The 25,367-nt window shown below is 35.5% G+C and overlaps 2 protein-coding genes across 2 annotated transcripts; one reads left to right on the top strand and one right to left on the bottom strand.

Moving 5' to 3' along the window:
• The first annotated feature begins 587 nt into the window (after nt 1-587).
• Tbcb (tubulin-binding cofactor B) lies at nt 588-12,674 on the top strand. The gene is made up of 6 exons (XM_069846530.1): nt 588-813; nt 3,068-3,211; nt 5,822-5,915; nt 6,032-6,223; nt 9,228-9,300; nt 12,267-12,674. The coding sequence occupies exons 1-6, from the start codon at nt 688-690 to the stop codon at nt 12,382-12,384; spliced, it is 747 nt and encodes a 248-aa protein (XP_069702631.1). The 5' UTR covers nt 588-687; the 3' UTR covers nt 12,385-12,674.
• Nucleotides 12,620-25,248, bottom strand: Tango4 (transport and golgi organization 4). The gene is made up of 10 exons (XM_069846527.1): nt 25,040-25,248; nt 24,213-24,319; nt 23,645-23,778; nt 22,021-22,304; nt 21,371-21,520; nt 19,211-19,405; nt 18,935-19,053; nt 16,813-17,014; nt 15,546-15,677; nt 12,620-12,782 (listed from the first exon to the last, which is right to left on the bottom strand). Exons 1-10 carry the CDS (start codon nt 25,046-25,048, stop codon nt 12,723-12,725), a joined length of 1,392 nt encoding a protein of 463 aa, XP_069702628.1. The 5' UTR covers nt 25,049-25,248; the 3' UTR covers nt 12,620-12,722.
• Between the last annotated feature and the right edge of the window lie 119 nt (nt 25,249-25,367).

Genomic DNA, 25,367 nt, shown 5'->3' with positions numbered 1-25,367 from the left:
GAAAAAAAGGAAAAATAATATTGTTTCAATCAGCAATATTTTATTACCATCTATTTCTATAGATTCCGGAATTAATACGAATGTTGAATATTGTGCAACTTTGTTATAGATATAATTATGAGACTTTGAGACCCATGACCTGTCATTGATGACGCAATACAGGTTCATTTATCAGGTTTTTTATTGCTCTTTTATTCTGTTATACCACAGTCGTTATCATAGACAAATAAATAGAGGTCGTTATACTGTGACTTGAATGGGATATTCGGAGAGTTACCGTTACCGAGCACAAAGTTACAGAACGTTATATCATTTTTTCACATTGTGTTTACCTGGCCCAGTTATTAGAGACGCAGACAGTCCCTTCGAACATTTACTATACTTTAATGCTCGAAAGGCTGTCAGTGACGTTCATATTATATATTATATACCGGTAGTGAAATTAAATGACGTTACAAATACCCAAAGACGTTGTAGTTATATATCGCAAATACCGCTAATTTGTGAAGTAGTAACAGGTCGGAGAGGTAGACGGTAATTTTAACCAATCACGAGGGAAATTACGGGAATAATCTGACAACACTATTTGCGCATGTATTCTCGAATTTCTCGTCGAGGAGGCTGAGAAAAGTCGAGTGAAGTCTTATGTATGTTGCTATGTTACTCGTCGTTTAATAGTGAAAGAAGATGGCAAATAATCAATATTCAGTTGTAACGCAAGATTTCGTCAATGTCGTTATTACGAATTCAAGCCAAAGAGAAGCATGCGTTGAAAGACGTTTTCAGAAAGGAATTACTATTGCTGATTTGAAGGTTAGTTTCTTGTCAAGTGTAATTTAGAGTTAAAAGTATTAGAAATTACGAACTGTTCAACTAATTACAACATAATTAGACAAATTTTGAAAGTTAGCATAATGGTGACATCAATATTTCAACATCTTCAGCCCAACTTAATAGACTGTTTTTAGATTGTCTTTTGTGAAAAATTTCAGTATTACTATACCAAGAAACTGATTCAAATAGGTCTACTGGTTAAGTAATTTAAGAAGACTTCAACATTCCATGATTTCTTTGGAGGTACTAGCTGTTTCGGATGAAGTGATAGCTTATATTGCAGCATGAGAGTCTGTACTGTCTGGTGTGTGTGTGATCGATATGATAATTATTTTACAGGATTAAAAGTATTGCTGTTAGGGCAAATCGCAATATAGCGAACGTAGAAGCTCCGCCCACGGTCCCTTTCACTTTTCCCCTACTAGCTCACCAAACACTCTATGTGATAGGCGAGTGTTGTGTCGAATGCACATTTCATGTGGTTGGGGATAACTTCCCCTACTGGCGTTCGCTATATTGCGATTTATCCTACTGTTACTTCCCCATCAAAGGCTGTTTTGTGTTGCCCTACTGGTATGTACCCCAGCCTAGTATATACAGTCACGAAGCTTGAGTTGTGAGGGTACTAGGAACAATAGATTGTGCCGGTACTATTTCGCATTGTCTGTGATGAGGCCATAGTAGCTATCCTAGTGGTTAGCAACTGTCTATGGATGCATATTCCCTACATATTGAGCTTCGTGACTGTATATATTAGATTGTGTATGTATTGTAGGACCATCGGATCTGTGCCCCTTCAGCGCTGTCGTCGTTCTTGGACAAGTTAACGCCTGTACTCACTCCATTCCACCCGCTTTCCTCCCACCACGTTAAACGGCAAGCCACGAACCTTGCCGAATAGGGATGTTGCCAGACTTCCGTCAAACAGTGTCATAAATAACTGGTCCTCCATGCTACAATATTATTTCTTTCAATCAAAATACATCTTGTATTTCTACATTTTTTAAACCTAAATCCCATGTCTCGAATCACTTTCCGTAGTTTTTCTCTCCAACCTTGGAAATTATTACTTCTCTCGCAAGCTTCAGTAATTTCTTCAATGTTGAAACTTCTTTCTGAACGGTATAAAATTCTTGTATCTTTCTTCTTAAAATACATCGGTTCATATCATCAACAATAATTAAAAGTTCCCTTGGTCTGTTCTTCTCTGGTGATTCTAGCTTTTCATCTCCTGCACAGACTCCCTCTCTCGTGATTTTCTTTATTAGGCGCTCTGATCTGTCTATATAAATTACATAAAATGTTGTATTATTAGTATTAGTTAGGTAAGTAATTTTAATACGTAATCAATTGAAATAAAATAAGCCTCACCTGTGATATCAGTTGCTCTTTTCGTTGCCTGATTTATAGGAAACAGATATTGACCTGTTTGTTTCTCTTCATCGCAAAATGCTATTACGTACTTGCTTAATAATATTTCTTTCGCCACTCCGTGCTACAGTATTCATGTTGAGTTGACAACACTGGGCTGCAAGTGCAAATATTTTAAACTGTCCCGCAAGAAGGCCAAAATTGTGAGTAGTGGGGGACAGAAAGGGAGAGAGATAGGAATGCAGGGAGAGAAATGAATTGCCGAGGCTGAGAAGGAATTAGAGTTCAGTTTGCATATCTTACGGGGGCACAGATGCGATGGTCTGACTATACTATAAGAACAGTTGACTATCCATGCCAGCTTTTGCACATCTTTCAATCAGTTTGGAGTCATCAGTAAGTTATATAGTCTATATATGGCACAACTGACATCTTCTGATGAATGAAAGACACTTGAAAATGTACTGATTTAGGGTGTTGGGTTAGATGCTATTTTTAATGGGCCATTTTACGATGCTTTATCAACTGCTCAGGTTATCTAGCATCTGAATGATGTGAAGGTGATAATGCTAGCAAAATGAGTCCAGGGTGCAGTGGCGAAAATTACTCAGCATTTGCTGTTGAAGGGTTGAGGGAAAACCCCGGAAAAGAACCTCAACCAGGTAACTTGTCCCAGCCAGGATTTAAACCCAGGCCCACTCATTGCATGCTGTTACTCCACAGCGGTGGACATTAAGTGTTATTCTCCACACGACAACATGGGATAGTTATGCAACTTCCTTAACAGAGGATCTGTAATTCACATCTCTTGTAGAGTGTCAGTGACAGATGCCATGCATGTAACAGTTGCGGTGTTTTTAAGGGAAAATTGGAGCTTCTCACTGGTGGAAATGCATCAACAATGAAGATAGAATTGTACAGCAAAGAGAACGCTTTGGTTGGTTTGCTCGACAATGACGATGCACTCTTAGGGTCATATCCAGTTGATGAGGGAATGCGTCTTCATGTAAGTGATGGATTTAATAATCATATATATTTACATAATGTTAATGATCAGAATAAGTGTAAATTGGGTTTTTCCATTACCAGCAATGGAAAAGTGTCCAGTCTGCCATTGCTTTCTCCCTCATTTAGATCACTGTTTATCATTCAGTTCATATAGACCAAAACTGGTATAGTCTTTAATTCCTGAAGGATGTCTGTATATGTGGCTGCTTGTGAGATTTGGTGTTGGGGGTTCACGTATTGAATACAACTTTAATTTATAGCATTACTTTTTTTGCGAACAAGCCGAGACATTAAAATATTCAGTGGTGTGTCTTCAAAAAGAGAGAAACGTCTCCAGAAAATTACAGATCCATATCACTTCTACCAGTATTCTCCAAAATCTTTGAAAAAGTAATGTATAAAAGATTACATCATCATCTAGACAGATACAACATTTTAGTCTGAGAACAGTTTGGATTTAGGAAAAATAAAGGCACGGGAAATGCAGCATTTAGTTTAACTGACAAAATTCTGGAGGCAGTTAATAAAAAATTACAAGTTGGAGGAATTTTCTGTGATTTATCCAAAGCATTTGACTGTATAAATCATAAAATGCTGCTAGACAAATTAGATTATTATGGAATTAAAGGCGTTGCACACCAGTGGTTTCATCATATCTCATAGATAGGAAACAGAAAGTCGAAATCAATACAACTATGAAATCTACCTCGACATGGGGAACTATTAATAATGGAATTCCTCAAGGATCAATATTAGGTCCCCTACTTTTTCTAGTGTTCATAAATGGTCTTGCCCCCATACTAAAATATGTAGGTCATCCCATATTATTTGCAGATGACACAAGTATAGTAATTACAGCCAATAACTCAACACATTCCAATCTTAAACAGAGGAAATTCTCTTCAAAATATATGACTGGTTCTCAGTCAATAAATTAGTATTAAATTGTAACAAAACTAACATAATTCAATTTAAATCCTGTCCAAATTCAACCTCACAAATTTCAAGTGCAATAATTAACAATAGATCCCTATTAGAAACAACAATCAAATTTCTTGGCTTAAAAATCGATATGTTAAATTGGAAAAATCATATTAAAGAAATTACCCGCAAACTAAATTCAGCATGTTTTGCTATTAGATCTATGCAAAATATAGTAAATATCAATACTTTAAAAACAATATACTTTGCATACTTCCACTCAGTAACGAGTTTTGGAATAATATTCTGGGTAAATTCCACAGATAGTAACAGTATATTTCTATTACAAAAAAGAGTAATTAGAATAATAGTAGGTGCCAAATCTAGGGAATCGTGTAGGACTATTTAAAAAAAATTACAAATAATGCCCATGGCTTGTCAGTATATTTTTTCATTAATAATCTTCCTCGTCTGTAATCGTGAAAACTTTGTAACTAATTCAACAGTTCATAGCATAAATATGCGTCAAAAAATGACTTTCATACTCCATCGGCAAGTCTATCGTGCTATCAAAAAGGAGTGCGTTATATGGCAGTAAAAATTTTTAATAGCCTCCCTATTGATGTAAAAAATGAAACTCAAAACATAAGATTATTTAGGGCCAAATTAAAGAAGTACCTAATTTCTCACGCCTTCTAGTCTATAGGTGAATTCATGACATTCAATAACGCTTCATGAAATTGATAATAAAACTCTGTGTTGTACTAGTAGACTATATTGTAAACCTCGTCTGTATATATTTCATCTAGACTGTGACTATAATTAAGACTTTATAATAGTATTAAGTTTTTTGACTTGTTCCATATTCTAGCTGTGAAGCAATGTATGAATACCATGGAATGTTAATAAATGCAATACAATGAATTTGGAATTCTGACACTCTCTTCATTGTATGTTTTTGCTGATATTATGTTTATATATTTTGAAGATTTACATGAATATGTTTCTGGTAGTAGGGTACATTCTCATGAGTCTGAAAATAGTAACCGTAACATAACTGTTCCTAAATGTAGATTAGCTAAGGTTTGTTGTAAGTGTGAAACTTTTTAATGAAATTCCACTTAATATTAGCAGTATTGGTAATAGTAGAATTTTTAAAAGCAAACTAAAAGCCATGCTTTTAGCAAACAATTTTACACAGTACAGGAATATAATGAATGTAATTTTAACTAATTTGTATGTAAATAGTTTAAACTTTGAGGAATCCTTTTGTAATTTTATATTATTTAATAGCTTTTAAATAAACTAAACTAAACATCTTAGTATTTTGTATTCCTTATTTTTGTTGTTATAATGTATAGCTGATTAGCATCACTGCCAATGATCAAAGCATTAAATACAATAAATATGAATAAATAAAACATGAAAATAAACTGCAGACATGAATATTTTTGCCAACACGGCAGAGAAACTGGATTGTTGTGAAATGTTCTGTCTATTGTAATTGGGGCTTTGCCCTGTTATAGACATAAATAAATAAATAAATGTATTATGAAAAAGTGTCATCTTCATGGTATTGATTTTTGATATGTGAACTTATTTTAGATACACCTTGTATTGTGTATGTAACAAAATGTTATATTAGTTACCATGGCTGCTTTTAATACTAACAGAAATTCAATTTCAGGTTATTGATAAATTTGTATTGAAAAATGAATTCGAAGACCTCTCAAAAGTAGAAAAGTTCGAATTGTCTCTAGAAGAATATTCGAAGAGAACAGGTAAGCAGTCTCTCGCATTTGCGTACAGTGACTGAAAAATTTATTTTGCAATGTTGCTTTAGTTTTGAATGGCATAGCAAACGTGAATTATATTTTTCTCTTTTTTTTTTTTTCAGACACATTAAAATCATTTCTTGAAAGAAATAAAGTAGGCAAATATAATGAAGAAGAAAAGAAACGGAAAGAAGAGGAGAAAAGAAAAGAAGAGGAAGCTGATGAAGTAGCAGCTAAGGCAGCCAAAGTGGGGGACCGTTGTGAGGTTAGAGTTCCAGGGCAGCCCGTCAGGAGAGCTACGATACAGTTCATAGGTAAGATTCCAAGTGATGATAGTTCTCATTACTTCTGCGTCTGTGGTTACCAATACCTTGGTTACACTTGAATATGAAATCCAGATGGGAACGGTTTTTAAAGGCTATGATAGCTCCTCAGGTCATGTGAGACTGCTGTGTCTGTGATGTTCAAATCAGCGTGGGGGAGGGGGCAGTTTCCAACATAGGGAAAGTTCCGACAACTTTCACAAGATTATTAAAACTTAAGGAAAGAAACAGAGCTGATTTAACTGTGCTTGTAGGGTCTATATTACTAGAGGTGTTGAAACTTATGGGTTAACATTGCTAGTTAAGGTGGACTTTGTTTTATAATATAGGATGTAACAATCAATCTTCTTAATGTATCCAGCTGTTTGCTGATAACATAAACTCCACTATAGTCTATTCAGTTGTTGTTTTTCATGAGAAATGAGGGGTACTTTGATCGGTGTTCATTATAGATGCCTGTTGCTAGTAGCCAGAGTTAGGGTGTAGTCAATATATACTGCAGGGCTGTGTCTTCTGCAACTGGTACTGACGATTTTAATTTACTTCTTTTATGGTTTATGGATGGACAGTATAGAAGAATGTGTTCCAGATCTTCATCATGATTGTTACACCACAGACGTTTTGTTTGTGTGTACGTTTTGTAAGCAATGTTCGTAAATATGATCATATTACCCCATCCCTGGAAACAATATGTTGGCTTAAACTAGATAAGAAAAGAAATTTACATTCACTTCTCCTTCTCTTCGAAATCTTGAACTCTTCTATTCCTTCGTACCTGTCGTCTCGCTTCACTTACCTTTCTTCCCACCACAATCTGAACACACGCTCTCGCCATGAAACAATATTAACAATACCATCCCATCGCACCTCCTCATACTCATCCTCTTTCACAATAGCCCTGCCAAGACTCTGGAATTCGTTACCTGCTAGCATCAGGGACTGTCGAAATTGAATTCAAACGCAAACTTACTAAGCACTTGGTCAGTAATTGAGACTCGTTCAGACATGGTTTCTTGTAAATAGTTCTCTTAATCTATCACAAAATATTTCAATATCCGGTAATTTCATTATTATAGATTTTTGTTATTGTAGGTTTAATTTGTAATTCAGTAAATACAAAAATATTCTTTGTTCTTAACTTCTATGATAAAATGTCTAGCTTTCATTAATCAGGTAATCTTGTCGTACTTTAATTTGTATTGTAATTGTAATTGTAAATTTAATGTTAATTGTAATTTTATTCTTCATATTATAGTTGTAATCCCCTGGTAGAGGGGCAGAGAAGGCCTGACGGCCTTATCTCTACCAGGTTAAATAAATAAGTACTAATACTAATACAAGTAGGAGTATCAGAAAAGTGAAATTGGTGTAGGTACAACAGTGCGACAATGTGACCTGTTCCGGCTCTTGTTAAAATGTTTGAACATGTCTGGGCAAGTTTTTGTACATTTCCAGATCATTTGGTTTCTTTTGAACGAACTGTAAAACTTTCCTTTTGAGTCTCTTAATCCGAATAACATGCGAAAAGGGTAGCTCTCCATACAAGGAGTAACATCATCTGCATAGATACTTATTTTTACCTCAGATGGAACAACATCAGATAAGTCATGTAACATTATATTAAATAAATTTGGGCTTAAAACAGAACCTTGAGGTATACCACCTGTAATTTTTTTGGATAAAGATAAATGATTATTTACTGTACTGTTGTTTGAATTGTTCTTTCATTAAGAAAAGAATGTAGAAATCTTAGCATTCTGCCTTTGATTTCAAGTTTCATAGATGTAATAAAATGGATCTGTATGGAGTATTATCAAAAGCGACTTCAAAGTCTATCATTACAGCTAATGAGGTCTTCTTTTCTGTGAAACCTTTATAAATTTCTTCAGCAAAATATAATAGAGCTTCAGTTGTGCCACATGATGGTCTAAAACCAAACTGATATGGGCTTAAAAGATTGAAAGTTTCAAGTCTCCACATAGAATTCCCGAATTTTTTGCCTTATAGTGCTGTCTATAAAATTGTAAAACTTCGACCTTCTTTTTTCTATTGGATATTGGTATTGAGAATGAAAGACGTCCTTTTGTTTTCGACTCTTTTTCTTCCTTAACACAGCGCTGACCAAACTCGTAGGTACACCAGTGGCACAGCATTTATATCCAAGTTATTTTCTGCTTTTAGCTTTTTAAAGCACTTACATACATTGAACACAATTCGGTGTGCCTGATATAGATTTGGGTCAAACAGTGACGTACACGAATGATATGTATTATATTCTGAAACTGATTGAATCTATGACACGTACAGCTTATATTCAAAAGTAAATAATGTAGTTATATTTTATCCCACTGCAAAGAATGATGCTCTGCAGTATAATGTCGCCCTAAAGCAGGACTTTTTTTTTAACACATCTGTACTTATCAGATGTTAAAATTTGTAACTGTTTTCTTTTCCCCACAGTCCTCCCTCTCTCGCCCATCCTGTTCCTCACCTCTGACATAAAAGGAAATTTTAAACAACTGCCACAACTGGATTTTAACATGTTTGCGAGTATAGAGTTGAACAGAGGTAGCAGGATCCACATTCTTTGTCAGCTTATCGGATAACTATGGCCACAAAGTCAGTTTTCTTTAGCAAAGTAAAATATTAATCAGTGGAAAAGCAGCAGCTATAATTTTGTGTATGAAATTGCTGGAAAATAAAACGAAATTTAAAAAAATTCTATAAAAATGAATAAGAATTGAAGTAAATTACTTTTAATGACCTCCCCCCCCCCCAAAAAAAAAAAAAAACTTATCGGACAAAAATGACAAAAAATGAAAAAGAAAATGCAACATAAAAATTGCTTATTTTGTTCTGATTTTCGTCCTAACATAGTTCAAAAGTTAAAAGACAAATAATGACTTTTGTCAACACCTGCCCCCTAATGATAAGTAATAATAATATTGCCATAGTTGTGAACAGAGTCCTCCAGCTTGTGATGTTTGTGTTCCAGGGAAAGTTGAATTCAAACAAGGTTGGTGGATTGGTGTCAGATATGATGAACCATTGGGGAAGAATGATGGCACGTAAGTGTGACCTAGCATATCTGAGTAGTTGGAGGAGTCGCAGAGCAGTGTGGGATACTCGTTGAATTCAGTTTAATAAAACATTCGAGACTAGAAGTAAAAGAATATAATCATCAACAAGTTATGGTGTACCTTCACATTCCTGTATTCAGGTCGCACCATACTGCAACTATCACATTCACATCTGATTACACCGTTCTGCATTTCAAAACTTATTTTCTGTTGTTTTCAATCTGATAGGCGATTCTAAACGGATTTTTTTGTGCTGAATTCGAAAATAATCTCCATTTTGCCCCATCACGTCAGGTTTTCAGACAATTCATGAATAACCAGAAATGAAATTATAGCTTTGTGAAACGTCATAAAAATTATTTTCAACAAGAATTTTGTGAGAAAAGCTAGGCCACAATTTGTTGTTTTCCACTAATTAATCATTTATTAATATTAATTAATATCTATAAGCACTTTCATAACATTACCTCAATATTGCACTTTTTAACATCCAGCAATGGTCCATAGTGTTTCCATTATGAAGCAAAACACCTTTAAGACTTTTCTGAGAAGAATCTATGAAGAACCTCCACTCTTTGGAATTATAGTTTATCTTATGAAATTTTAAGACGGCAAGGAAATCTTGGCAATACACTAAATTTTCTTCTTCAGCAAAAAAAGGAACAGGTTCCTTCTCACGATGCCTATACCATGAAAAATATGTATCCACAGCCAATACTTTCTTTTCTTTTAACCTAGAACCTAATAGTTCTGCTGATTCTTTAGGCAAATTTAAATCCGTCACCAAATCATTAAGCTCATTTTAATTAAAACATCTATCATCACCAGCATTGTCTGGTTCATAAGTATGATCCACTGGAGATTCAGTTTCAGTGCTACTGGACCCAGATGGCAATGTATCTGATTCAGGGTGTACCGGAACGGGAATATTGGGACCATGAGGTACGGACCGAATGGCAGAGGGAATATTAGGATATAGAATATCTTTCTTGTTTTTAGCAGTTTATCCAACTACCTTAACTACACAAAAATAACAATCGTCTCCATGATTTGTAGGTTCCCTCCAAATCATAGGGATACCAAAGGACAATCATTTCCTTTTTCCATTTTTCCAACTCCTCAACTCTTCAACACAACTACGACACACTTTATGGGGGCACCAGGATTTGTCCTGGCCTCCTAACTTAATGCCAAAATATTGAAAGTAAGTATTCTTTACAAAAACTGTTGTATTGTCTCTGTTTTACCAACGTTTATGACCCACATATATAGCAAAACAAATTTGGATCATTTACACAACCACGTTTCGACATTTCTATGAAACAACACTATTAAGTTGTACTCTCGCATAAAAATGAGAACTCACACACTTCACTTTTACACGACAACCAACAACACAAAATTGAACCTCTAATTTTAAAACAACTTTTAAAAGGAGATAGGTTTATTATCTCAGTAAGGAAATCTGTAGCCTCATAAGCTGGATTGCACTTCCATAAATAAATATATATATGGGGACCCTCTGTCATTTCTCTAATTCATTGTTAGTTTTAATAGCAATCTCTAAGAGTAAATATTTCCTTCATAATTTTTTATGGCCTGAGACACTAAACATTTCAACTTCCTGTTTATAGATAACGTTGGTTGCAGACAGATAAAAATCTCCAAGAATAAACAACGGATGTCTTAACCTCAGTTCATTTTAAGGCGGAGGATACAATTTTGTACATCCCTCATGGGCGGATATAGTTAGTAGATTTTAATAAATATCAAATACAAACATAATCAAATATATTATGTCACATTTTCAGTAATAAATTTTAAATTATAAGCTGTCGTGCCTTTTTAACAAATGAAAAGCACATTGTAATATTACTATATTACGAAAAATATTGAAAACATAAAATTTAGAATTGTAAAAAATTCTGATGTGGTACGCAAAAACGGATTTCAGTTTTGCAATCTGTGTGAAATTTTGGTTCAGAAACGCTCATTTATTTCAAAACAACAAAATCCATGCAGAACGGTGTTATCATTGATAGATATTGATATTTACACCGTATAATAGAATTGTTATAGGCATTTCCTTCCTAACTGCATTATAGTAGTCACATTATTTCCGTCCCAAGCTATCATCTGTTGTATTCATAAGTCATCCATTTTTTCTCCCCTTTCTTCACTTGTTACCTCTGCCCATAAGCTGGTGTAGGTACCCTAGGGAGTTCTTTGCTCTCGCGTCATAATTGATGAATAATATCTTGCATTATCAGTGACTAATTATTTTGCCTATTTTTAGATAACTAACACAACTTTACTGTTAAAATAACCAGTTTTAAAGATATTAACTGTCATTTTCTTGTGAAAATCAGAAATGAAATTGAGTCACAATTTCTAAAAGTACATTCAGGTGGGGGTTTTTAAGTTAATTCTGTCTGTCAGTGTTTGTTTTTGTGGTGACAGAAACACTTGGAATATATTCTACATGCAGTGGCGTTGTGTGTTAAAGGATTCACGAGTTAAATCTGACACTGCTTCACAATGTCTTAATGATCGAAACCACTTGAGATGTAAAGTATGCTTGCAGTATATTGTGTTATCACAACTAATGAAACAAGACTCGAGTGTAGTGGGTTTTGTGTTCATCATTGAAGAAGATAACAAATACATTAATATTATCAATCAGTTCTAATACTGTGTCCGTTGACATAACTAAAATATTTTTTAATTTTTATGTATTAATGCCAGTAATCACGAAAATATGGATGCCATATCCTCCTGTTTTTTAATATATAGAATTGAAGATTGCATTGGAATTCAAGATGGTAGTGAGAATGAATTTTTTGCTTGTCTGATCTTAGAAAAAAAATATGCGCATTAAAAGAAACATCTTCGTTGTGCATTCACACCAGTTTTTAAATACACGTTTATACATTCTACGCTGTTTCTTTTTTCAGAGTAAATGGAAAAAGGTACTTCGAATGTCAGCCAAAATATGGTGGATTTGTAAAACCAATTCATGTTACAGTTGGAGATTTTCCTGAAGAGACGCTGGATCTTGATGAAGAGATTTGAAAATGGTTTTAATACACAATCTGCAAAACAGTTGCCCATCGCTATTGATGTACTGATGCTAACTAGTCACTTGATTTTTTGAAAGTCTCAAGTTCATTTTCGGCACAACAAACGAATATTATGCTGTTAAATTGAATGTTTGCAGTACACCGTTTTACATTCCTTCTTTATATCACAGAAGTTAATTTACTTTGTATTTTTGCCTAGTATTTTTATATTAAATCTTCAAGTGGTATGCTTTTTTAATTATGTTTATTAATAAAATGTTTACAATAATCAGTAACACAGTACACATGTGTGGTCTTTGAAGTCTGTATTTTTTAATGCGGATAAAATTCTTAATACTTCCTTCTCTTGAGAATTTCTGGTCGCCAATGAATTGGATGAGTCTCTTCTGTCTGAAATGAAATGAAATAAGCTTAGTTATTATGAAAACGACCATACAATTAGCAGCGACCAATTTTGGTATACAATTTGGAGGACATTCTGAATTTTGAAGTTCTTGAGTGTGTCATATTCTATGTTTGGAATATTTCATGTACGAGTGCAATAGCTTCTGTTGATGTAACAGCCTCAGGTCTCTATAACAATTCCGTAATGATCAATGAACAATGCGATGTTACCCATTGGAGAATGACACTCATGGGAGAAAGGAGTACATTATGAGAGAGCTAGTTCAGAAATTCTACTTGGATGTAGTGGGAATAGAAAGCCTACAGTTTGTTTCTATCATTTGAGTCACGGCGAATTACAGAGAACTCTATATACTGTACATTAATGACTGCTAATTCTGAATCCTGTCCACTACAATTGCATAATATGCATAATTTTCGTTCAGTTCTCAGTCAAAGTTACTCGATTATTTTTTAATAATCAGTAAATTTAAAATCTACACAAATATCCCTGATATTGTTAACAATAAATAAATAAAACGTAATTCAGGTTAAAGCATGCATAATCAAGTCACCGGAATTACTTTGCACCAGCTTTTAACCTAATGTGTTCGTCACTGACACCATGGCAATGCAGATGGACTGTTACTTTTTGTGGAGACTTTATGCTCCAGTTGGTATTATTCACGTTTTCTAAAGGTTAATGTCTGCAAGTGAAAGGGAAACAGGGTTTCTTTCAGTAATTAACACCGCGGGATTGGAAGTTTCTAGTTATGCACTGTTATGTCTTTCTCCTTCGTCAAACATCAGAATTGTAAACAGTAGAATTGCATGTGCTTCTTATTACACAAATATACACAGAGTGCCAATAAAATATGGATGTAAAAATTAACGAGTGTGTACCTATAAATTTTAATTATTATTGCACAGATTTCAACACTGCGAGATTTATTCATGATGAATAATCCTTTCAAAATGAATGGCAATACAAAGATTTATTTTAATTTTTCTCTAAAACTGTCAAAAACTCTGGCACAAGTCAAAGTTGTGAATTTAGGAACGGAAAAGGAATATTATGAAACTTAAGACTGCCTGAATACAAAATCAAGGACGAGCAGGCCTCTATAGAAAATCATAAACCTTATGAAGATTAGGTTCAGCACCAATATATTAAATACTATGTTAATTTTACTATTGAAATTACCCTTCCCTTACTTTTATAACAGTATCCAATGAGCAGCTCGACTCAAGAGAACTTTAAAATAATTAAGCTGTTACAATACGTGCAAGCTGTGCAGACTCGCCGGTATATTAAAAGTAAAGATTCCACAGAAAAATAGAGTAATTTTATTATATGTCTATTTCTATGGCGGCTAGGGTTGGGATAATTTTACTGAGTACTGTACATATAATTAAGCCTCATAACGAGTCTTTGATTGGAGACATAATTACGTTCCCACGTAATAATTTTTCTTAAATTGTAATTTTTTTGGACATACATTGTATAACGTTTCATGTGTCATTTCATCTTATGTAAGATGAACTTTTTACAACTTATTTTGATAGATTGTCATTTCGTGTTATTATTAATAAAGACATCAATTTTTAGTAAAAAAAGGATTGAGGAACCTTGGTTACAGGCTTAATGTTACATTAGTATATGCTGTAGCTGCACCCAATTCATCGCTCAATAGAATAAATTTGCGGGTCTTGCTTCTTCTGTTTGTTATATTGGAAAATTTGATGTATTCCTAACTCCTTTATCAACATGCCTGCAACGGCTCCAATACCCAGATTCGCCATTTTTAAAACAACTCGATCGGCAATATATGTCAACCACATCTAGGAGTGTGCTCGGCCTGACTGTATGTGTATTGTGGCAACGCGGCTTAACAATGCCACTAACACTACGAACTCGTGAAGATAACAGATCAAATCATATGTGTAATTAAGACATTTGGCAACATGACTCCACGTGGACTAAGAATAGCCACTAAATAACCAAATCTGATGGGCGACAATAATACAAAACAACAGGAAACTGTTCCATAATACGGGGTGGGGAGGGGGTTAAGATTGCGTATATTGGAGCACACCATACCGAATACAGTATCAAACAAGCCTACATTATTGTGCACATGTTCTGGCCAATGCAATGTTATGAAACTGATGCTGGTCTGACGAATGTCGCATGATGCTCAGTGGACATGTCAATAAGCAGAAATTTTATTTCCTTGGTTGGGAGAAATCAGAGGAGTATACACAGAGACCGTTACATTCTTAAAAAAAAAGTAACAGTGTGGGCTGTGTTCAGCCAAGGCCTCATTGGCCATATTTCATTGAACATGAAGCTGACAACAAGCTCAGTGTCCTTGCACAAGTTTACAGAAACCAAGATCTTGAATGCTTCCATTTGGCTAAATTTTGTGAAGGAAACGATCTTGATATGAACAAGCAAGACGAGACGACTACCCATACAGTGCACACTGATGCTACAGATGTTTCCAGAGGCTCAGAATTTGCATATCCTGTGTGTCAGTATGTGATGATTTTGCCTGTATTTCACGTACTCGTCAAGATCTTTGGGACAGTTGTTCAGAATTTAACAAGGAAGCAGTGCAATGCTATGGAGCTTATCACAAACAAAGGTGGTTAGATAAGTGTCTTGTTAAGTGTTATCAATATATTTTGGTTACCTATTACCTTCAGGACACCATCTGGGGGAGATCGCTGCAGCAAGTAACTATAGTATTCCAGTAATTTACTTACAGCTGTGTCATCTTCTTTGTATATCTTTATGGTTTTATCTGCTTCTGTTGTAATGAGTCTGCTTCCGCTCTGGTCAAAAGTCATGGAGAAGATTCCAGATTCACTGTCCATGGAACCAGGTTGAACTGGGGCCTGAAATATGCATACCAACTTACATGTTATTATACTCATAAAACCCGTCTATTTCCAACAATTACACACACTAATTTTAAGTACAGTCGAACTCAGCTTTTACATTCCTGCAATTAACGTTTTCCCGTCATTTACAACATTTTTTTCTTGGTACCTTCAATTTTCCCCTGTATTTATGCTGTCGTAATTTCAAACTTTCCGCAATTTACGTTGTTTCCACCAAACTGAGAAAAGACGATGGTGTCCATGCGAAAAATTGCGATTACAAACGTAAGTTTTGCTATAAATGCAGATTCAAGCATAAAAATTCTGTGACCACGTGTATTCCTCATGAAGAATGTGGTCACTGGTGAGGGCATTCTCGGCACATCTCCAGGGTAATAGTGCTGTTATTTCAGAGTCCCTTGAAAAGTATAAGAGAGGGATTCGACTGTAGTTGCATATTAAGTCTTAAAACTACCCAAATTTACAAAACTCTAACATCTACATTATACTGTACAATACTGAACTTGAAGGAATTAGGTGTATTGTAGTTCCCCCTCAGAATTATTGGCTTAATTGGATAGACAGTCAATAAAGTCTTACATAATTAAAAGAATGTTAAATCCTGTTTGGGGTTATTCTATATGACTCACGTTATACAATATGTGATAATTATTAAAAAGTGATTACTGAGACGCAACTTTTTAAAAACTTATAATTAATGTAAGGAGAAAAAAAAGATCTTTTCTTTATATAGCATTGTAGTTAATTTCCAGTTTAAACTTGTTAACCCATATATGTTGTGGCTATTTGAACAGCAATTACTTGATGCTTGGCCAGATTCCTCACATTCTCATGTCATTGTCCTAAACTGTTAATTTCAGTGACTAGAGCGATAGTGTAGAGGTTTGTGTGTGTTGTTTCACTCATTCCAATTAGCCCCACAATGTGTTCGGATCGCTTTTGAAAAATGTTTCCTGGTTTGAGAACAATATTTATGCTTACCAAGTTCTTTAACTTATACAGGATTTGCAAGAGATGACTGATCTGACAGCTTCTGTCTCTAAGGACGGTGCTGTATGTTAGGTGTAAGTTGCATGCTTTCTGTAACTGTACTGTCATCCTAACATCCTAACTACGGTTTCTGACTTACCTGAAGCCGCTGGAAGTTGTATCCCGTGCGCCAGTCCCAGCAATGTAGAGTGCCGTTGTCTGCACCGGACACTAGCACCCCTTCAGGGTTCACAGCCAGACAGTTTATTATTGCATTATGGCCGGGCAAGTTTTGTATAAATTTTCCGTCTGGACATTTCCATTGTTTGATATTGTCTGGAGAAGCTGATGCAAACATGTAGCTGAAAACAGAACAAACCTATTGAAATTGTAAACCTTATTTCTGCGGCGGTCACATGGCATTCAGACACATGAAATTATAAATCCTCAGGGGCCAAAGAGCAATTCTCAAGGTGTTTGCACCTGACTGGATCTAATTTGGGACACTGAAGTAGAATCAGTGAGGAAGTTTCTTCTTTATCTTGATACTCCTCTTCAGGCGACAGTGAGTATATTTATCTGAAGTAGATGTCTGCCAGAGATCAGGTACAGGCAGGGCATATTGCATGACCTCAAGACTGTATATTACTCAGCTCTCCTCATACTCGGGCAGCACTATTAGTTCCACAAGATCCAAAACAGTTTGGAATTGTTTGAGTATCCTGCACTGGGTAATAAAATTCAGATGATAAGAGTGCCGAGTCAAAGGATACGAAGGCAATAACATTGCAGATTCTGTAGCAAAGAAGACGCAGATCAAAGACTCAGTGGTTCTGGACCTGTTTTACCCCTTCCTGTGGGGCTGGTAAGCAATCTATCAACAAGGAGTCAAAGACAAGCTAAACAGATCATTCAGAGCTCTACCACAGCAAGTGGGCACTGCCTCTTCACTTCTAGGACTTGTGTTGTTGTCTAATGGCTTGGGACCTTTATCATGTTAAACCCGGTTCAGACGGTGCTGTTTCCGTGATGGATTCCAAGGTGGCTAGCAAGCTGGCTCCCGTGTTGGCTGCGGTGATGGTGGTTGTTCTCACGGAGCTGGCTCTTTTCACAGTTCAAATTGGAAAATCATCTGTTGTTTCATCTGTTGCCAACACTCACAGTCAAAAATAAATTAAACCGTGAGTAGAAAACAACTAAAGTCCTACATTAAGAATAGTAAATGTCGTTATAAGGTAATTAAGCCATAAGTGCAAAACAACCAAAGTCCGATATTTAATTGCCGTTTGTTAGAAACTAATGAATATAGAAAAAACAGGTTTAGTTGGAAAACAACGAACATGGCGACATGGTTTCAGTGATGATATTGTATCATCATCTTTGGTTCCAGCCTGCAAACCATCACGAAAAATAGCAAGAAACCTACCCGCAAAATGCAGCAAGTGAGCACGCAGGCTAGCCATCACAGAAACACGCACCGTCTGCACTGCATATAAGTACAAGCATTTGTGTCCCACTCCCAACTGCTGTCTTTCTTGGTATATCATTTCTAGATTTTATGTTTGCATATTGTTCGTTTTGTAGTAAGTTATCTTCTTTATGCCCCCCCTCCCCCATATAATGTTTTATTTCGTCAATATGCTCATTAAGTCTGCATTGTGTGGACTTTTCATTTCCCTTTATTCCAACATAGCAGGTATTCATTGTGAACAACTTGAGCAATTTTTTCTTTTCTTACTTTCATCAGATTTCGTATTTCAGTTTTTCTGGATGGTTTTGAGTTGTCATATCATATATTGTCTATGAAATCAGTTTTTCTCAAATATTCTCACCCCTGTTCATTTTAGAGAAAAATGTTCAAATATTTATTTTAAAGAATTAAAAAAATAACCAGAATACAACATATTTATTTTGTACTTACTGGTACAGAAAAATAGCAATGTTACTACTTTTATTATATTTTTTTCCACTACTAATATCTCAAATGGTCTTTGTTTCGTCGTCCTTTCCGACATAAACAATGGTTTTATTTGTAGATCATTAAAATTTAAGAATCTTTCAAGCGAAGATTTACATTACAAATGTGTTATTTAGTGTACAGTAACACACGATGCATTAATGGTGAATACAAATGGAGGAAATTGAAATGTTAAGTGGCATTTCATGCTAGCTATGATGTCTGTGGAAACGTGTTCTGAAATGTACCGAAGGATAAGGAAATATTACATAAAATTATACTTTATTCAGCAATATTTAGCATTTGGCATGTATGCTATACTCACAGTGTTGGATGGAACACTAATGATCGAACACTTTTCTTGTGATTTGTAAGTGTTGCTTTAGACTTTCCTGCTGCTAAATCCCATAATCGAATGGTGCAGTCGTGACTTCCTGTAACAATCTGAAACAAATTTACAATTATAATGAGGCAGCATTGGACAAGGAAGTACAAGTACCCGACCTGCACATTGTATGCACACACTTACTAATGACTGTCACATAGGCATGTAAAACATTAATGATGATGATGATGATGATGATGATGATAGTGAACTAACCTGAGGCTCGGCAGCTTGGCACACAACACTAGCCACGGTGTTGGTGTGTCCTGTAAGAGTGTGCACATTAGCCTTCGTCCTCATGTCCCACACTCGGCATGTTGCATCTCTACCTGCTGTAACCAGCACATCAATATTTGGATGCAATGCCAATGTATACACAGCACTTAGGTGTCCATGATAGTGACGTATGACCTGCAACACACACATAGTTAAATATCAAAGTAATGAACTACCAATTTGTAATCAAGGTTGGCCGCATAAATTACATGATACGTCACATAATAGTTATTGATCTTACAAGTGCTTAAATTGGCCATTATTTGTGAGTGAGATGTTTATGACACAAACATATAATGGACTTTTAACCACGTGTAATATACAACGTTCTATAATTTTAGCAAAACTACATTCAAACTAAAAGAACATTTGACATCATATCATCACATACTGTCTCAGAACATCTGACATCATATCACATACTGTCTCAGAACATCTGACATATCACATACTGTCTCAGAACATTTGACATCATATCATCACACACTGTCTCAGAACATTTGACATCATATCATCACACACTGTCTCAGAACATCTGACCTCATAGCATTGCATACTGTCTCAGAACATCTGACATCATATCATCACACACTGTCTCAGAACATCTGACCTCATATCATCACATACTGTCTCAGAACATTTGTGTGGCACTGCCTATAGTCGTTCTTATTTTTAGCACTTTTCAATCCAATGTAAGACCAACTAGAGAACAACCTTTCAAGCTATATTGATGATGCAGTCTGATACTAATTTCGCTAGCTCTTTGTGAAATATTTAAATAAAATGACAAAATGTTGCTAGAGATTGAATTTACCCGAATATAAGATGACTCTTTTTTTCTTCCAACTTTTGTGTTTTAAAAATAGAAGTTGTTTAATTCGCACTATTGTCCCTGCATTGGCTAACGACTAAGAGCTAAATGAGTGACTAACAATATTTTATTCTACTACCATAAATTAGTTAATGACAGTATTTTCGCCAAAAGCAAATGATCACATCTGCAGCAACTCCCTTGTAAGTCACACTTTTTAAAAGCACATGAGTCGTCATTGATGGCTACCGTGTTATGTTTTCCTCTGGACTTTGGAAGTAAAAGCTAATGACTCTTGTAGTAGGTCGACTGCAAATAAAAGAACTGCTCGATAAGCAATACAGGAATATACAAATAAAAGCAACATTCTATGTTTAAGGAAGTGTAAATCTACTAAAAATCAAATACAGCAGCCCATATTTCGTTCTGTATCTCATCAACTTTTAAAGCTATCCATTGCATTACATTAATTTTTCAAATTAAAGCGATCATATATCATATTCCACTTACCAAATTTAAATTATGTTGTAGGCTGTGTAAAAAATTCTATTCTAATTATTTCACTACTTCATGAGAAAAATTGGCACATATCTCAAGTGTTTTCACAATTTTTTTTTTTTTCAAAATATTTTACTAAAATATTTGTAAGTTCACAAAAATATTAAAATTTACAGGGGGATATTCATCAGACTTTTTTCAAAATATTTTATTAAAATTTTCGTATGTTCACTAGAAAATTAAAATTTACAGGGGATATTCATCAGACTTTTCCTCATCAGTCTTAAAAATTTCACAAGAATAGCTTTAAAAGCTGAGATACAGAGCAAAATGTGAGCTGCTGCATTTTGTTCTATTTCAAACAGAATTCACTGGCACAATAATAATTGTGAGACATACAGTTTCAAGTCATAATTTCGCTTGTGTGTAGTGATACAGTACGAGGAAAGGGCCGATATGAAGCCAACACTGAGAAGAATCAATTTATTAGTAGTCAAGTGTTGGTACTTAAAAGCAACAAACCAGATGTTTAATGGAGTTGATGTCTAGCTAATATCTTCTATTGAATTTTGCACTCATGATATAGACTCAGTGAATTACATATACTTTATATTATGTAAATAGTGAACTCACGACAGCAGAAATGAAGTACGCTTACAGAACCTGCCATAAGTTCATGTTCATCAGTAAGTTCATTTTAGCTGATACAGCTTCGGAAAATAAATTCACTGTTACGGGTAATAAATACAAGAATGAATCATAAATAGTTACTATATTTAATTTCTTCTTACCTTATTGTACTCCAAGTCCCAGCACTTGACTTGCCTGTCCTCACCGCAGCTGAACAAGTAAGGGTGTCTGGCACTCACTGCGAGGCCTCGAACACTGCTGATGTGTCCGGTCAGCGACACTTTGAGGTGACCACTCGCCAAGTCCCAGATCTTTAGAAAGAAACACACAACGTGACCGCTTACAAGAGCTAGGTAAAGGTCTTTATAAATAGTTACTAAAGCAGAGTCTCTCTGAGTTTAATACACTTTCCTCCACTGTACTCGGCAATTACACTAAAAAACAATTTGCTCAATCGAACATGAGCCACCTAAATTCAAGAAATCCCAGGCAGAGCATAATGTTGTATGGCGCTGAAATGTGGATTTTAAATAATTTACTTGGTACAAAAGTTGATTTTTGGAGGTGATCAACCAGGAAATCCACAAAAGATAAAACAAAAATACAGGTATAACAGAAATCATTAATGTAAACGTAGGCTAAATATCCTGAACAAAAAAAAGAACAAAGTGGTAAGGCTCATAAAGAACAACAGATTTTCACAAGTAGCAGGACTCAATGATCTTGCTGTCAACACGACTGAAGATCACTAATTAAGACACTGCAGAATAAACACAAGACTGAAACCATATAGGGGCTGCAAGACTCTTACCTTGATAACCCTGTCCGCTGAGCCAGTAGCAAACCACTCGTTGCCAGGCTCCACAGCAACACAGCGCACCCAGCCTAAGTGGCCCGATATCACACGATACAGCTTCCACGGAGCGTGCCACTTCGGTTTGGGCATTGCAGGGGCACGTCGGGGAATGATGTTTTGCACCGTGGTGCCAGTGACAGGTGCTGGCACATGCACCAGACCACCACCAGGTCCAACATTGGCAGGGACAAGTGCGCCTTCACCCACTGATGCAGCATCACCGGTGAAATTTACACCATCTGAAATGCACAAGTTGCATACACATCATTTTATCTGGAATTAAATAAAATCTTGTTAAATGATTTGTGTTATTGGAACAGTGAAAAACTAGTAACCACAGTTCACAACAGGAACACAAATTAGAAACATACGTTCATTTAAATAAAATAGACTTATAATAATAATAATAATAATAATAATAATAATAAACTGTTGCGTTCAACTAGAGGATAAAGACTAACGCATCTTTTATCTTTTTTTTGTGCTGCTTATACTTGATACTTATATTCCTATAGATGATATTGTTTGTTAAAATTTTATTTCATTTTATCGATTTGTTAAATATTTCATTGTAATTTTTATTCAATGTAGTAGCCTGTATAGCTACTAGGTTCACTACCGGTAATCAGAGTACTGTAAACACATTGATTGAAGACAGTTTTCAGGCTATGATACTTTTTAAACGACTGCCGGTCGACCATGGTGCTTCATGGGATGTTTCACTTTCTGGGAGCCAGCCTGCTGCATACAGTACGAAGTGAGCGACCAACTGCGTGTGTATCATGACTCTTGGTTGGTCGTTCTTAATGAAATGCAGAGCTCTACTGGCTATATAACAGGCATTTCATATTCAAAAAAGAATTTATACATACAGCTATTCAGGAAACTCAAGCATCATTTTTAATCGATTGTTTAGTGATGCTGAATCAAATATGCGGTTATCTAGCATCGATGGGATTGGTGAGAGTCTTGACACTCCCTTTACCTTGGGAAGACCCAAGAGGGATTCGAACCCATGAAACAGGAATCGTACTCGTTAACTCTGGCCTCGATCATAGTCAATGCTTATTCTGCAAGATTTATTACTTTTTATTATAATTGTTTGCTTACTCAGCCATTCATCATTTTCAGCACAGATTTATATTTAAGAACAGTGGGAGATAAAAGTACGAGAAAGGAGGGGAGAGGTGGACTAGACTAATTAAATTATAGTTTGTACAACTTCCTTGTGACTTCATTGAATGCCATCTTGACAGATTTACTACATCCTACTCTGAACACCTCCATTCACATGCCGCACAGTTGCCACATTCCTAGCGATCCTCAATGACAGCTACTGAAGTTTATTCAGAGATGTGATAACTCTGTCTCCACGTAGAGATGAAAGGAAGCCTCTTTCTAAACAAGGGTTGTGACTGGTTACTGACTGCTGAAGACAAGATTTCTGTCGCAGTAAGGACATTATTTTATTTATGACAACCACGTGGTCGAGGGTCAATCAACAAAGTATTTTCTGTGCACTCGAGAAAGTTGAAGTGAACATTGGTTTTCTGTCTTAAGGGTAAGCAACATTACTGACCTTGGACAGCTGGATGCTGGACGTGGGCGTCTGCTCGATCTGCATTATGCAGCTTCATGGCATTACTCCTCTTCACGCGGTCAAATACCAAACCGTAACAATCTCTCGCCTTTACGTCTTTTTTAACCTTCTCACTGAAAAGCAATAAAAGTCCTTTCTTCAATTATATTATTAGGCTACTTTGCTCACTACAAATTGTGTTTTCCTTAATCATAAATCGAACTTGTGATGTGTTAATAGAAAGCACACGTTAACCAAATGTCACTCTATGTACAGAGTGTTCCTGTACAGACCAGTTCATCGGTTTATATGACAGTAGTGTGGAGCGCCTATAACAATGAAGCTCAGTAGTAGAGAATGGAGTGGGACTGGTCTACGTAGGGAAGCGTGTACGAACCTCTCCATACGCTGGCATAAGATCACTCACCACCTGCCAGCAGATCTTGTTACGTGGAGGCTGGAGTGGGACCGGTCTGCATAGGAATGCTCTATGTATGGAAATAGTCTTAGCTAGCTTCTTCGAAAGTTCCTATTACATATAACGATTATGATACAAGTATTTACTTACGCCTTTTCATCAATTGGTGCTAAGAATCCTTGATTTGATAAAAACATGTCATGACTTCGTTTCAGAGAACGAAACACCAGGGTGTGCACTGAATGTCTCTGGACATCCTGTAATGTACAAGTGTACAGTTATTTAAAAAAAAAGTAGGTAAAGAAATTAACTCCGTAATAATTATTTGGTACATTTCCAGAAGCTACACTGAAGGTGGCACAATACTTCACACGCTTGTGTGAAATGTACCGGTATAAACACGTGGTTTTAGTTAGTACGGTAGCCATACTTTCGACATATATTCTAATGAATTATCGTAGCCTCCCCCCACTTGTTAGCAATATAATACTAGAGAGGGTCGAGACGCAATAACGAAATACTGGGCATTCCCTAGTAATTTGTCCTGGACCACTCGCATGTTTTTTGCTAATTAGTACAGGGGAAAGGGACATGTGCCTACTTTTAGTGTACTTCTTCTGGAAAATTAACCTATTTTTGCTTAGAGTCGGCTTAGAAATTAAATAAAAATTGAAAGTTTATAATACCGTCCTGTTTTCATAACAGATGGGCGTATAAATGTATTCAGGATTAATTAATCGAAGTTACTTCTTCTCGCTTTGCAGTTATAAATAAATATGATATATCATAAACAGCATACGTACAGTTTCTTTCTGTACATTATTTCCTAAATATAAATTGACAGTTCGTAACATAGACCTACATTTAAGAAGAACATAACCTCACATAACTAATCATTATTGTACTGATACCGTATTTAAGGTCTAGAAACCTGATATGATAGTTCAGTTTTTATTAACATTATCAACCATACTTACCTCGGTCATAGCGAAAAAGAATTTGATTACAATCACATACAAATTCAATATTATCTATACAAACCACACACAGCAACTAAACCAGTACTGCCAACTTAGCGTAGGGAAAGTCTGAAAGTCACCAATAACTAGTTCAAAAGTAGGTACAGGTAGATGTATCGTTGCAAAGTTACTAGAGAAGGCTTTGATTGTTGTCATAAGAGTAAGCTGTATTTTTGTCATTAAAGATACAGAAAGTGTTGTCAAATTGCTATTTAAACAAAAGAAAAGTTAAAAGTAATTGTTAAAGGACAGTTAAAAGTCACCAGTTTTAGCTACAAGTCGTTAT

The sequence above is a fragment of the Periplaneta americana genome, chromosome 14, assembly GCF_040183065.1.
Source record: "Periplaneta americana isolate PAMFEO1 chromosome 14, P.americana_PAMFEO1_priV1, whole genome shotgun sequence".
NCBI classification, from domain to species: Eukaryota; Metazoa; Arthropoda; class Insecta; order Blattodea; family Blattidae; genus Periplaneta; species Periplaneta americana.
Note: the sequence above shows the minus strand (reverse complement) of the source record. Positions and strands in the feature narration are given on the sequence as shown.